Consider the following 16,199-nt stretch of genomic DNA (forward strand, 5'->3'; position numbering starts at 1 on the left):
TTTAATAATAGACAAGTCATTTTGAGACAGGGAGAGGGAGGATTAGCTTCATCGGGGATGATGCAGACGAAAGGAAAACACTTCCAGCTTGCAGTTTAGATCTAAAAGGCAAGCAAAAGGCTTTCACTGAAATGCTTTAGGTGGAAATAACAGAGGGGAGACATCAAGCAAAGCGGCAACATGTGGTGATCAACCGTAGGCACCCCTGCAGTGGAATACAAAATGCTGACTGCTGTAATCAGCTTTCTATTCATAGCCGCAGGTCAGAGACAATGGACCCCTGCAGGAAGGATTTCTCTGACCAGTCGGAGACCCCTCCCCCTCTTCAGGTCTCCGTCTACCCCCATCTCAAGCAGCCTAATCTACCACATTATCTGCATTTCCCCCCCTATTTCCTTCGCTCCCTTTCCCTCCATTCTCATCTTTCTTTCAAGAATATCAACACACCAAAGCCATTCTCTCTTTGACACATACAAAGACAGTAAGAACCCCAAACTCTCTCTCTCTCTCTCTCCAGTATTTTACCATTTTACTCTGTCTCTCCATATTTACCTTTGCCGCTTGAAAAGCGCAGAAATAGTAATGCACAAATACAATTCGGACATCCTCACTCCATCTTTATTAGTGCCACTAGTTGCTGTCAGTGCAGCTTAACTCAGTTCTGGCCCGATTAGACCCTTAACCCATCTGCTCCTCAGTAACCTGACAGGAGGCCGGCACATTTTCATACTGCAAATTGGCAGCTTTGCCCAATCCATCACAGCTGTCACTTAAGACACACGTTAAGCTGCGTCGTTGTGGAAATGGAAGGGCGAATGAAAGTTGGTGTGAAAGGTTTGTTTGTGCGTTGTTCTCTATTTCCTCCAGTGTGCAGTTAAAAGGCCTCAGAAAATGAAGAAATGTGCCTGGTGTTTTGAATATGTCACTTTAAGTCTGAAATGTTTAAATAAATACCCTCTCATCACTACCACAGCTGCCCACTAACCCACGTCCACTTCAGTGTCATGGCTGAATCCTCCTTCGGGGGTCCACTATAATTGTGTGATTATCTCCTTACATTTTTTTTTCATTCATTAAGGTGGAAGCAATCCAGACAACTAATCCAGGAGCCAGACTAATCTACAGATAAACTGGTCATGCAGCACTCGTGTCTAGAGGTAGAAGTCAGTAATGTGGCTGATCTATAAACTCTACCTACATTATTAAATCTAAATATATGATAAGAATGACCAGGATATATATTATAGGGACCTTTTATAGATGTCTGTAGTCATGTTGCTTCTTGCTCATTATAGAGGAAAATGTCTAAATTGTATTTAAGCAATAGATCGGTGTATAAAAACTGGTTTCTGTTGTCTTTGTTCTCAGCCTATTTAGTCTTTTCCATGAATATTTATAGAAAAACTTAAATCAAATGTAAAGGTGGTTTCACAGCAAACTCAACGCTGCAACAACTGAACAGACATTTATTAAAAGACATCCTATGTCTGGAGCAGCTTTTAGAGAGAAAATCCCCCGAGAGCTTCAGATTGCAGTGCCAGACTTTGGGTTCCATATTTTTAAAGAATTATTTCATGGTGCTTTGACAAATCAGTCAAGCACAAAGGAAATGTCTTTATGGCCAAAACATTCTGGTTTTATAAATGCGTAAAACTACACAAAGCTGATTTCATAAGCAAACACACACATCGGTGCTCAATCCAGTACACTCAGAGGTTTTTTGCTGCTGTAGTCTTACTTGCTCTGGTGTGACCAGCAGCTTATGCTGGCTAATGTTAACAAATGGATTCAGTGTGTCGACTTTATGACTCTTCTTGTGTTACTTATGTTTTCACATTCACCGCCACCCTGTAATTGTCTCTTGTGATCACAGTGTCTGCTCTTTATCAACGCTTGGTCTCACTTTAAAAGCCGGCGACTTAAATAAACATTACATAATTAACTTTAAACACAAAATAAAGGAGTAAGATTGTGTTATCTCTTTGAACCTTAGAAAAACGTTTAATGCAAATTTGTGCACATAAAACACATACATACAGTACAGTGCATACATAAAATATCATAAAGCATAAATGCTTTTAATGTTGGCCTACATTAGTATGCCAGCACATACTCTTGTACAACTCCTCTATCGTACGTCACCATAAACCGGTCCACAATGGACCGAACGCAAACTGGCTGGACCACTTTGGCCAAAGCTGGATCCACATCAAGAGATAGTCTTTTGCACCTGCTCATGACAAAAACTAAACATGACAAAAACAACCGATGAGTACATTTTGTCGCGTGATTAGAGCGTTTTGAGGCTGGTGTGTGTGTGCGTCCTACACAAAAATACAGTAGATACAAGCTGTCCGGTTCATTTTGATACTAAGTAGAAAGCTCTGTGCAAATCGGAGCTCAGGCAGGAGGTCCAATCCTAGCTTTTTGGGAATTTACTCCTCTTGGGGGGGAATGATATAATCCAAAGTAGCTTCTCCACTATCAGTCCTTAACGTCAACGCAGATACAAGAAGACATAGAAAGCTATTAAATGCACCCATGCTCTGAGGGCAGAACAATTAAGGAATGTCAGTTTGTGAACCTATCAAATACAAAATACTGAAAATGATGGGGTTTTTTTGAAAGAAAGAGGCTGGTAAATGACATATAAAGTGTCAGGCAAACTCTGGTACACCAGCAGCTTATCTTCATTTAACCCCACATCTCAGTCTGTCACGCCACACATGAAAACAATGCAAAGAAACACATCATTTAAACAAAATGTAAAATTAAAATATAAAAACATGATAGAATGGAAACAATGTCATCATAAGATATCAAGTATTCATAATATACAACAATACAATTTAATAAAAATCAAACCTAAAAAGGAATGTAGTTCTGGAAAAGTACCACTAGAGGTCAGCAAATATTCATGCTCAGATATCCAGTTATACACTTGAAATATTCATCTGCAGTGGAAAGTTTCTTCTGCTTGTGGACTAACGCTTCAAAAAAACTTACAGACCCCACTTCTTTTTCTTCAGTTTAACCTCCTCTCAGTTCCACATAGCAGCAGTAGTGGTGGTAAACACTTCATCAGTTCAGCAAAATTCACTTGGTTACATTCTTGACATGAAGTCTCACAGTATAAATGATGTTTTTTTTTTGTTTTTTTTTTAATCTAACACTGACTTGTATGTGCACAGTGGTCTCAAATGTCTCACTGAATTACATCTGTGGTCTTGACATGTTACTGCATCGGGGGAGGAAACGATTTTCCGCGTATCGAAACTGACTCATGCAGTCGTGAGAGGAATTTTACTCTCTGCAAATACAGCTGAAAGAATTTCGGCAACGTTCCTGTTGAGAGTTTAGTGTTTTTTTGAAGTTTTCCATCTCAGGCGGTAAAATTTCTCTCTGTTCATTCTGTCAGATTTTGAAGGTAATGCGTCTGTCCAGCTGTGGATCCCCTCACAACATCGCGTGTTTACAGACTCCAGCCTGGTTCCTGGTGCCTTCGGAGTCTCGGCTCAGTCTCTGGGTAGACACTCCTCTTCGGTGATGCCCTGAGCCTTGAGCTCCTCGAGGACGTTATCCAAGTGGCCGGGGTCGGGGTAGCCGTGGCCCGTCAGGTTGGAGCCGAACTCCGTCTTGTGGTGCACCTCGTTCCAGATGACTGTATCGGACTCGCCGGTGGTGCTGGACGTACCCACGGAGAAAATGAGCCGGCGGTCCCACGCTACCAGAAGAAGCCTCAGAACCTGGACAAAGAAAGAACGAATGACACTTAATCACTAAATCTAGTCGTGTGAGCTTGAAAGCGTACGTGAAGTTAGACAGAAGAGAAGAGTTATTGCCTACCTTGCGTCCCTTCTCACTGTCAGGGAGGTAGCAGTGTCTGGGGAACCCACGGGCAGTGAAGGGTTTGCCTGGATTTGGGTGCTCTGGGCCCTAAAATGCAAGAACAAGGTTCATCACATCATTCGAGCAGAGCCAACATCACTTCCTAGCTAGTGTCGTGTAAACACTGGTAACCTGACTTTACCTGGATGCCAGGAGGGATGTTATAAATGATCCGGATGGTTTTGCAGTCCGGGTGGCCGGGTAGCGAGTGGGGGATGATGTGGTACTCCATCTTGCCCGGCGGCTGGTTGCCGGTCTTGACTCCGTAGATGGTCTTGCAGGTGGGACACTGCAGGCTGCCGTCCTTGTTGCCGTTGTTGTACATAGCAACGAGGCATTGAAGGTGGTATTGGTGACCACACTGCGCCAGGCGGCCAACCGACTCCGCCCGGGAGATGCCACCAACGCCGGGGCCTTTGTAGCCCGATGGTCCAGCCAGGGCCTCCATGCAGATGGTGCAGTCCTGAGAAGGGAAGACAAGCACGACGTCTGACTCTTCTGATCTGATGCAGACAGTTTTTAAATAGCTTCTTCTTATTGTTGGCTTTTGATGTTCTTCATCAACTGATGGAGTTTGCTAGTTTTTAAGGGTTAGGATTCGCTTTATATACTTTACAACCACCTGCTGTCACATCCAATATTTAGGTCACATAGTAACTAAACCATCTGCTGATGAAGGTCATGCGATGCGGTAGAAAGCTCTGGAAGTCAACCTGTGACAGGACTTTTTTCTTTGTTATAATCCTGGCCCCTTCTGAGAGGTAACCCTCAGGGGTTTAATATCAAAAAGTCAGAATTAGTTTAAGTAATATCAAGCAAAACTTACAGAGGCACAGGCATGGTAAAAATGATCGTTATTTTCACACCTACTTGTACTTTTTTTAGGTGTTACTGGTCTGTTTTGTGATTTGTGATCCTGTTTGCAAAGAAGCAACTACAGTCGCAGAGATATTTGGGTGCCAAAATGGTTTACACAAATAAAACTGTGAAGCTTTAAAACAGGATTCATCAGGATACCATCCCAAATAAGGCAATAAAGCCCCATCTACGCCTGTATTCGGGCTGGGTGAAGGGTTTTCGTTTCATTTTATTGACCTACTATATGAAAATCATCAACAAGGAGAACTCACCTCCTCTGGGGGATTGCGGACTTTCTGAAGGTACCTCTTCACCACCTCCTCGGGGGTCTTGCCTACCAGACGGGAACACAAAGTATGACGATCAGTTTGTGACAAAAATTTATATAAGAGGTGTGACTGCACGTGTGTGGGAAAAAACACAGGCAGAGATTATCGTCACTAAACCCACCTTTACGGGCCTGCTTCTTGGTGGTCTTGCGACAGCAGTGGCCCAGGCCGGGCACAGGCTTGATGTCGCTCTTGCTCACGGGTGGAGGATGAAGCACCAGCTTGGGGGGGCGAGTCAGGCAGACAGGAAGTCCTGCTGCACTCATCAGGATGCCTGTAATGCCTGGATACAGCCAGCAGAGGGGGGTATGTTAAACACTGGTTTTGGGTTCACTCATTGCGTGATGAGCTCTTTATCCATTATTATCTACTAACCACCCTCTAAGGGCTGGCTGGTGGATTTACTGAAATAGTAGTTAATTATGGCACTAAATGTCATCATTTGTACTGCAGCAAATTAGTGCAGAGTAAAAGTGTATCTAAAGAGCTGGAAAGTACATCAAACTTTAACAACTAAGATCAAAGACTTAGAAGCTGATTTTTAGACCACTTATAAAGAGAGCATTTCTAATTAATTCAAATATAATAAAGGGGAAAAAATGGTTGTGTCATTGTATTTACCTGCCAGCGCAGGGTGCACAGGGCTCGATCCATTCAGGTTCTTCACTGGAACTGTGGGCACTCTGAAACACAAAAAGGCAAACTTCAGTCAATCTACAGATGGCCGACACGCTACAGGAAGAGCAGACGCGGCCTGGTCACCTCAGCCCAGATTCAAGGCACCGAAATCTGATGAGTCACATGCAAACAGGTGGAATTACGCACAGGAGGCCACAGCATATGCCACCTCCTAGTTCACCACATGTCAGCAGGCTAAGGAGCTTTTGCAGAGTCATGTAGACAAACAAGCAGACGCTGCACGTCACGACATGACATACTGTCCTATAATTGCCAGGTAGGATTTCCTGCTATGTAAGGTTTAAGATTAGGATGCGTGTGGCAGCACTAGACACTTGACAAATCAGTTATTTTGCTATTTAATGTACTAATGATTGCACAGACTCTCACAGATGCTCCTTTTCAACACAAATTAAGGGACTTTCAACTTAAAATGAGCTGCTTCAAAGTAACTAAAGCGGCTTTGATGTTTTACAGGAATTGGGCAGCACCATTCAGTCTTATTCTTAATTTAAAAAAATCTTCAATCTGCTGAATGAGCCTAAAATTATATCCAACATGACAGCGATACACGTGGATGTATTCCTATAAGGTGTCAAACTATTCTTAACTACTGCTGTGCTGTATCTCTGCTCATAAACAGGTACAAACACGGGTAAACACATGATAAAAGTCGCCATTACAGTCCAGTCAGAGGTGAGTACTTACGGCCTGCCAGTTTTGATAATAGTCATTTCTCCTGCTTGACAGCACCAAAGATAGACAAAGAGACAATTCAAATTAAGATATTCCAGCAGTGATCTCCACTTGTGGCAGCGTTTGACTCGCTCTGCACTCTCTGATCGATCCTTAAGTTGAACAGAAGTGTGTCAGTGTCTCTGTCCCTGTCTCTCTCTCTTCCTCGGTTTGTGTACCAGTGTCACGTCTCCCCTCTGCTTTTATAGGGCTAATCCACCTGCATCCATCTGTTGAGTAGAGTCTGGTTGTACGCCAGAGATTCGTCATGAAGGAGGGGGGGGGGGGGGGGATTACCTGTCACTTACCGTGTCACGCTGCCAGGCTGCCATAAGGCTGACAGACTCTAGCACACATGATTGCATACTAACACACTGCCACTGTGTAGAGCGCACACCTGCTATCCTGAAACCCTAACCTTGGGATTTGGGCAGGATGGTTTAAATATTTTGTCCTCCTAAATCACTGTGATCCCTTTGACTGCCAATGTTTGAATCACGACCTTTACAACACAGGACACAAGATTTTTGTACAGCCACCAACAAACATTAGCTTGTTATGGCCAGATAAAATATACTTTTTGATTGGAAATGATCAGATTCATCATGTGTAGAAAAACGGAGAATGTGATTATGTGTTTTGAGTGTGTGGAGGCCTTTGCGCTACCTGGTTGAGGTATCCGTATCAATCTATTTATCTTTTATCTGTTTTTATGAGGACGGCCCACCCTTTACCCCTTTACTATAGTTTTTTGTCATTCTTCTTTTTTTTTTATGTCTGTGTTGTTCGCTTTTTTATTCTATTCTTGGCTTTTAGTCTTTGCTCTTGATTTGTATAATGGGAAAACTACAAGCAAAATATTTATTAAAAACTGCACATAGATCCATTAAAAAACGACTTTCACAAGAAATCATTCACTGCTTCTTTCTTTATCTGCAATAGTTATTGTTATTTGATGACTGATCAGTTAGGTTTTTTCTACTGTCAGTAAATGGGTGTTAAAATAGGCTGTTTAGATGTGGCTCCTTTTATGATGTCATGAAGGGATTTGTTGATCACGTGACCTCCTCCTGCCCCTCAGCAGGCCGACCGTTCCCGTCCACTGAAAACCTCCTGAGGTCACCTTGCTGTCCGCCATTGTTTTTTTCCTCACTAACACCAGCTCCTGGTAACACACAGGTCGAAGGCGAGAGCGAAGCGGCAGACTGTTCTGTTCTTCTAAAACGGAGCATTCAGAAAGAGGCTGGAAACAGCTGCAGCAGCCACATCTGGTCTGAGCAAAGTACTGCGTTTTCTGCAGGTTAAACCATGTAAACCTGTTCTAGCGCGACCTCCAAATACACGTATGAACTTGAAAAATAGCAGAATATGGGACCTTTAATATGTCTACTTTATGCATTTGGGTATTTTCTCTGCACTATAAAGGACACTGTACTGTTTTTTCACATTTATTTATATATTCTATTTAAATATATGCTGATGATGACTTTTTGGCTAGCAGCACGTACCTGTTACTGTTCAATTAGCAACAAAATTTCCGACAATACCTTTCTTTTTAACGAAACATGGCCTAGAATTACTGGGAATTAATCAAATCCATGTGGCGCATTATTTGACAGGTGATCAGTAATCATATCCAGAAAATCGAATCTCATCGACCTCGTTCTTGGTGTAAAATATAAGGTAATATAGACTTTACAGCTGAGGCTTTTAATTCTAATATAGACAGTAAGGCAGTAAGAATCATTTCTGCAGTTTTCACTTGTTGGAAGGTTTTCTGTGTTCTTATAAATGATGCAACAATGTCACAGAAAAACTTCACCGTACTATATAGTCCTTGTACCTGACTCTGAATCTGCTTACACTGTACTCTGTTACTATATTTGTTTGTTTTTTTACCGATCTGTAGTATTAGTTTCCTGTGTGTGTGCCTTACGTGACTCATGCCGGCGGACTGGGTCAAACCTGAGCATGAAAAAGCTGACTGGCATTTGAGTGCCAGGCAAGAAAACGTGAGCGACTTGATAAGAAAGATTAGGTGGGAGAAAAGCAGAGAAAGGGTGGGAACAACAGGAGGAGGAGAAGCGTTAGCTTGTCACGTTTCTTTGATCCTGACTAATCTAGTGGCATTAGAGCAGCCTCCATCTGGACCGCTGAATGATGGAAACACACAAGCTGCAGCATATGGCAACACAAACACACACACATTTACACCTCAGCAGATACGAGCTCACACCATAAATCAAGTCTGATGAAAAGATGAAGAAGTTGAGGAAAGAGAATAAACTCTTCTCGGGGGCAAATGATGATGTGAAGGTTTCGTGGAGGTGACACACTTTCAGGAATCAAAGGCGCTGCAGTGAGAGGAGAAAGGGCCACAACAGGTGTGTGGGCTAAAGGTAACTTTCGTCACTGTGATAATCTGTGACACTTCACTTGGAAACCATCTGCTGCATTGAAATGGAGCAGAAACCTGCTCTATACTCTATTTTTGGACTTTGTTTTGCTGCTGTGACACAGATCACTAAAGTTCATCTTATTTCAACTAACAAATGATTATATTCTAAAACACCCTGGGTAAGATTCTCTTCAAAACAAGAATTAGAGTTGATTTACTTTAGTTCAATTCATTATTATTCTATGGTGCACTAGATTACATTAAAAAAAAGGTGCATTTTATGTGGATTTTGTAGGCTAATGTAATACTAATGAAACTATCCCATTTATTGATAAAAGGTTAAAATAACAACTTTCAACCAAGACGTGTATTCACAAAGGTTTCTGATACTATATATATATATATATATATATATATATATATATATATATATATATATATATCTCGCAGGTAAACCACACAGAAGTTAAAGCTGCACAGATACATATTTTACTGTCAATAATGAATCAAACGGTTATGGGAGATCAGCGTCCCAAGAATTATCACTCAGCTGCAGTTCCCCTCAGCTCCACGGAGTGTTTAAATGTCTTTCAGCTCATTGTTTCGATATTGCGGCCTCCAACTTTTGGTTTTGCTTCACTTGCAATACTCTCATTAACATTCCAGTCACAGCCAAAAAAACCAAAAAAATCTTAGCTATTGCAAACTGCCTGCTCAGCACCAAACGGCCGGCCGGTTAGCAACAAGCTGGTAAACAAAGTGGACCATTTAGCAGCTAGCAGTTAAAAATGTGGGACAATCTGAGGCCTTACAACAACGCTCAGGTGAATAACATGATTTTTGAGTCATTGGCTTTGACTTTAACTAGATAATAGATTTTGTTGTTTTTGTTGTAATGACTAAAACCAAATTCGACAAACTACTCAATATATAACGTGAGCCTATTTATCTACATGCACTTATGGACTTGTACAACAAAACTCTCACCGGCTGAAAGAGGTGTTCCCCTCCACTGCAGCAATACTCGCGTGCAGCCAGTTATGTATTTGGGGATAAAGCAATAAGATGTTGACAGCAGGAGCTCTAAGTGGAGACTGAGCTAAGAGCAAGCAGAAGGAGAGAAGAGGGGGAAGCAGCAGAGGGAGACCCGGGCCGACGGGATCAGAGTGAGCCCCGATCTGTGACGTTGGTGGTTTTACCTCCGCGGCAGGTGCTCTCGCCTAATATGGTGAAAGAGCGGGTCAGTCACACAGCTCACCTGACACAACATACAGAGATTACTGATGCAAGAATATTAAGCCTGTGGTATTTGGTATTAATCTGAGGCTTAGCTGGATTGCTAATGTGAGGATACAGAAAGCTGGGATGCTGTGTTGGGGCAATGTTGTGTGGCTCATGCGGGAAAAAAAAAAAAAGGTTGTTTTTCAAAGTTTAATCACAGAGCAAGCAATCAAACATATATAGAGTGACAATGTAGCTTGCACATGAATTAAAGAATGTTATATTTGGGGCAACTGCATAACAAGTGAAATGTAGAGCACCCCAGAAACGTCTCCTTCAGTGAGACTTGAAAAGTGTTAGAAAAAGGAAAGGCTATAATTGGAATCTGATGAAATCTAGATGCTAAAACTTGCAGCGTGCTCACAAACAGAACAGGCTGCAGAACACAAAGCAATGATCAAAGAAGGAAGAAACAGCCGTGTTCTCGTTTCACACGTCTTCTCTGAAACATCAGCGGACGTCTTCAAAACACTGACTGGACGTGTTGCTGACCAGCGCCCTCTGGCTCTGACACCTGGATACTGTGGCTTCGTTCACTCACTGACATTCACTGATGCTGACGGTACTTAACACCAAAGACCACATGGTCACACACACAGCCTTTAGGTGTTAAATGACTCAAATCCATCTCAAAGTTAACTCTTGTAAACTGTAAACTATCTGCATGATGAGAACCTCAAATTGGGTCACATCATCAGCGACAGATTGTTAAAGACTCCATAAGAATTAGTGTTTGATGTGGTTTTTCAACAAAATAAATATCATATTTACATTCATATTTACTCCTACTTCACTGTAAAGTTCATTCTCAATATATGTTGCATATTGAGCCATGATTGACTTTTAAAGTTGCCAATCATAGTTGTGATGTCACAAAGTCCTTCTTCTACAATTACGTTTTTACCTGAGATTTAAAGTGAGAACAGAGACACTTTCCCCCTTCAGTTGATGAATGTGAAAACTGACTTCTATTGTCGAACGCCGCACGTACACAACTAGTAGGTGAGGGTCAAACATCCAAATCATTTATATTTTTGAGTGGTGGGGGGCTTTAATATCTGCATGATCACTTCCTTTTTAAGAGTGCAGGGTGGCAACAACATTAACAGTAAATCCCAGCAATATGTTGCTTCTCTCACCAAACATTCAACATAATTGAATAACATCGGCCAGCATAGCAGGCGACAGCAACTAGCTGCACTTTTATTATCACCATGTTCAGAGCGCCGATACACCCCTCGACACGCTAAGGCTAAAGGCCCACAAGACGACACGCAAAAATATTTCAGATTTTTTTGTCTGAAGAAGTTTTGTCTGTTTAAATTTCAATATTGTGCACAAGCTCAAGCTGTCTCCAGCTCAAGAGGAAAATATCAACCATTCCATTCCTGTTCCAGATGTAGTTGGTAGAGTAAACCATATACACACACACACACACACACATATATATATATATATATATACACACACACACACACAAATAAGTCAGTGAACTTGCTTTGCGAAACACAGGTCCATACTTGTTGCTATGGTTACCAGCTTAGACACATGCATAACCACAAAGTATTTCCAGGTTTTCTGGATTTCTTGAGGCCCTCAAGCCCCCAATTGTTGCATGAACACTAGATATAAACTATGTGAAACACGGGCATGTGTGTGCAAAGTAAATCCATCATTAAGTGGTTGCACAACAAATGTCCGGAATGTGAAACACTTGTGAGAGCTCGGCTTGCCCGGTGTGAATGCTCTTCATTGTTTTTCCACGGAAATGAGTGAGCCCGATGGACTTAGTCACAAAGATTAAAGGCTCATGAATGCTAATGAGGCTGATGTCAGACGGTGTGTAATGAGGGCTCCAAACAAATGAGACATTCCTGCCTAAATAGATTTTTTTACATATCCTATTTAGTTGGTCTCATTTTGGGTTCACATACAGTATACTGATAAACGACGTAGTCTCTGCAAAGATATTATTTGAATGTGGCATCAAATACAAATGAATACGCTCCTATTAAAATGTCCTTAACCATTATTAGATGCATACACATTATGGCCCTCATTTCGCTTTAATTTGTTAGGATCCCAATGCTAATATACTAATATAACATAATTATAGCAGGTGGATTTTCAGAGCTTTTTCACTGAAAGCGGCTTCCTGTTGAAGTGAGGGTGAATCAAAACAATAATAACAATTAGCTGAAAGATGCTAAAATGCCCTTTAAAACTGAGGGAAAGGCCCGCAGAGCTGGATGGTAATTCTCTATGGGTTTGTCAGTACAAGCAACATTTATTTATGTGCAGTTAGTCATTTGATCCACTGCTAATTTTTGCAGCTTTAATCTTCAAGAACAACTCTTGCTAAAAATGTCTAATTCAGTGTTGCCTTACAGTTTAATTTTGGGACTAAACTGAAAAATGAATACAAGATCTATTGAGTGTCAACTTTGATTTCTTCTCCTTGGTGTTTTTTTGTTGGAAGGTAAGTCTTTACTGCAAGAGGACATTTTGAGTGGAGTGATATACTACTTCAGTGGTTGTCTACTCACCCAGAGGCGATAAGGGCACGTGACTGAGCCATGGCGATTCGCTGCAGTGTAGGTCGGCTCAGCCCTGCTAGGCTGGACCGAGGTGGCAGAGGGGCAGCACAGGCAGCAGCACCAGATGAGGACACTGGACCCAGGACGCGGGCAGAAGGCGAGGGCGTGCAGGTGGAGGCAGCTGTGGAGATGAGGGGAGGGCCTGGAGAGGGCACTGTAGGGGCGGAGCAGGAAGCAGACAGGGAGGTGGAGGGGTGAGGGGGAGAGATGGCGGCAGAGGAGAGTACTGTGGAGGGCGGAGGAGGAGGCGGCGGAGGAGGGGGGAGAGGGGGAGGAGGGGGACGGGTGGAGGAGATGGAGAGGGCGGCGGTGGCTGAGCCGAGGAGGGAAAGAGAGTGGGTGAAGCCTCCTCCAAAACCGAGGCTGGCACTGCTGATACCACTACCACCGACGATACCTACGCCCCCTGGACCACCCATACCCCCTACACTGAAGCCACCTGTCGCCCCGACTATGGACGTCCTGTGGGGGGAAAGTGACCGTGACAGGGTGGGAGGCCGGGGGAGGGTTAGTGAGTATGAGCCTCCTGGGATAGGGTGACTGCTGATTTTGGGACTGGGTGGCTTGGTCTGTGGCGGTCTCCGACCCAGAGTGTGAGCAGTCGACATGGTGCCCGCTTTGACACTCAGCACCAACATACACTGCTGACAGGCGCAGGGCTGTCCCAAGGAGGTGATGGCTGAGGCAGGGAGCGCCCCACTGGGGTACGCGCTCCCATTTCCAGTCCCACTGCTGCTCATCCTCATCCCCATGCCCACTCCAGATACATCCACACCGAGCAGTCCTCCGTGGCTGGGCATGGACGTGGGCCCCCAGGCGTGGTGGGATTTGGGCAGGGGCCCGGACACCAGCGGGTAAGCCAGGTCGGAGCGGCGCTGGATGCGTCGGCAGCGCTGCGTCTGCCCGTTGATTTGGGTCATGCTTTCGAAGTCAATGAGGTAGCAGAAACCCAGCGGCGCCAGGTCCAGCCAGGGCTGCTGACGATCACGTGCCGCCTGGATGGCGATGCCCACCTCTGTGTCGTACGCCGTCCAACTCCCAGCGTCGTTCTCCCACTCCCACAACCAGCCCTGGCCCGGCGCTGAGGTGGGGTCGTAGAAGCTACGTCGTACCGGTCGAAGGGTACCTGAGGCAGGAATTAGAGGGTCACAACAATGCAAAAGATTCATGCACATTATTGAGTTATCGAGTAGGTGCAACGCCTGTTAGCAATACAGTCATATTGCATTTGCACCATTTCTGTGATTAGCACAGCAGATTTACTGCTTGTTAGAGGAGATTTCTAGACGTCTGCTGTGACTATGAAGTTTGAGCATCTTCCTTGCTTGACTTGAACTACTACCATGATGCTCGGTGCTGAGAAGAGGAGGTAAGTGACTGACCGTGGTGCTATTTGCTGTAGGCAAGTAGAGTGCAACCCTAACAAATTCAACATGTCTGTGTTTGCTTGCTAAGAATTTGGGCAAACAGGTTGCCCCTGGTAACAGCACACTGTGTTCTGAATTCTGATTGGCTGGCAGCCTTGATCCGACCCAAAGCTGGCTGTGTTTGCTTTCCCAGGGCGTCCAGAGAAACTCTACAGTCCTCATACTGTAGAGCCTTCACATATCAAATCCCAAGTCTGAAAAACAAATGGGGGGGGGGGGCAAGGATTTCTCCAAGATGAGTGAGCTCAATCTCAAAGTGCCTTTGCTGTAAAATGCACTTTACATGAACATTTTACACTTCAGCCTTCAGATGAACTTAGACAGTTAAGCACTTGAAACACACTCTGAAAAAAGCCTCACCCAAACAAAAAGAACTTCAAATACGACACAATTTATATAAAAACAATTATAATCAAAGCCTCATTGGAATTTCTATCATACAGTATGTGTGGTATAGTAGAACACAGGGGGATCCATTCATAAAACGTGTTCCCATCGACCCCATTTCATCAATGACCTCAAACTCCCGAAATTCCTCCCCACCCACCTCCCCCTTCTCCCCTGTCTCCTATTTAGACCTATTTAGACTCCCCCCACCTCCCGCTACACCAATCTCAGCTAATGCTGGGTTTGGAAAACAAACTGCACAAAGGCTTTTGTCAGCCAACGTTGGGAAAGAAGGGAAATGTTGGGGTCTTTGCCAAAGTTAGACATCTGACGAGTGACAGTCTCCAACTTTCACTGCTCCACTTTATTATTATTTTTTTTTTTAATGAAGCTTGGACTTGTGAAAGTTGACTTCTTGTGTTCACATTCTGCTACAAAAGACAGCAGTGCTGCTAATAGTGCTTGCTGAAAAAAATGTTTTCTGGGTCTTTGGCTATGACTGGACATTTCAGCTGCTGCTGGGGCCTCACACACACACACACACACACACACACACACACACACAGAATGATCTCCCTGTCCTTTAATCCTCTAAAGTGAATATCACCTAATCCAGGAGAGGGTAACCTATAGGAGACTAGATTTTGAGTCATGAAATGAAAAATAACAACAGTTATGTCATTGCTGCAGAAATAAGAAGCCACTTGACAGCAAAACACTCCCATCAAGGCATGAACTTCTGGAGCAGAATCAAAATACAGGCTTGCACAGATAAAGTAGGCACAGATAATAATAATAAAAAAAAAAAAAAAGGCCTCCACCTCAGGCCCGGCTACACCGTTACACCGCCCGCCGTGCGTCCCTCCCTCTCCTCCCCGCTTCTCACCTGTGTCTTGTCGGAACTGGTGCATGGAATGCAAATCGATGATGTAGGGCGAGAGGCGAGAGTCCACCTGGCCGAGGACAACACTACCACACCGCGGGTCGCTCCGGATGACTGCCTCGATGTGATGACAGACAGCCGGGCTGTAGGGCCGCCAGCGTCCGTGCTCGTTCAGCCATTCCCATACCACTACGGCGGATGCTAGTAACATCCTACTCCTGCAAAGGTGGAGAAAAAACACAAGTGACAACACGGAGGCATAAATAGAAGCGAGACGGCGGGGATGGTGGGCATTTAAAGACACCCTGCTGCCGCTCCGCCGTGCATCCCTGCGCACAGCGGCGCTGCATCCATCTTGGACAGTTTGCAACCCAGATGTGCTTCTTCTATCTGTGGGCATAAATATATATGTAGTTTGGGATGACAGCGCATGCAGACTGTACCTTCCATGTTTGTGGTTTCGGCTATGCAGCAATTAGTAGGTCCTTTTAACACGCGGCGAGGAAACAGAGCGTTTCAGGGCGCAAAAAGCCTCGCAGGATGGTTGCATTTTACTCCCTATGCAGATGAGTGACGTCTACTGAAATCATTTCTCCGGCACAATCAAGTTAGGGTGAGAGGAGAAAATGCAACTTGGATGCTCGCGGTGGTGCGGCACTCGTGAAGTAGGTTACTGTGACAGGCTGGCTTTGATCGTGCAGTGCAAGGATGCTTTTTTTTTTTTTTTTTTTTTTTTCC

At 43.9% G+C, this 16,199-nt stretch overlaps 1 protein-coding gene across 1 annotated transcript; it reads right to left on the reverse strand.

The window, feature by feature from the left end:
* Window positions 1–2,026: 2,026 nt before the first annotated feature.
* On the reverse strand, window positions 2,027–15,672 carry dtx4a (deltex 4, E3 ubiquitin ligase a). The gene is made up of 8 exons (XM_070854722.1): window positions 15,465–15,672; window positions 12,714–13,890; window positions 5,697–5,758; window positions 5,197–5,358; window positions 5,019–5,080; window positions 4,031–4,351; window positions 3,847–3,936; window positions 2,027–3,746 (listed from the first exon to the last, which is right to left on the reverse strand). Exons 1-8 carry the CDS (start codon window positions 15,670–15,672, stop codon window positions 3,516–3,518), a joined length of 2,313 nt encoding a protein of 770 aa, XP_070710823.1. The 3' UTR covers window positions 2,027–3,515.
* Between the last annotated feature and the right edge of the window lie 527 nt (window positions 15,673–16,199).

This window comes from Pempheris klunzingeri, chromosome 23 (genome assembly GCF_042242105.1).
Source record: "Pempheris klunzingeri isolate RE-2024b chromosome 23, fPemKlu1.hap1, whole genome shotgun sequence".
Classification (NCBI taxonomy): Eukaryota; Metazoa; Chordata; class Actinopteri; order Acropomatiformes; family Pempheridae; genus Pempheris; species Pempheris klunzingeri.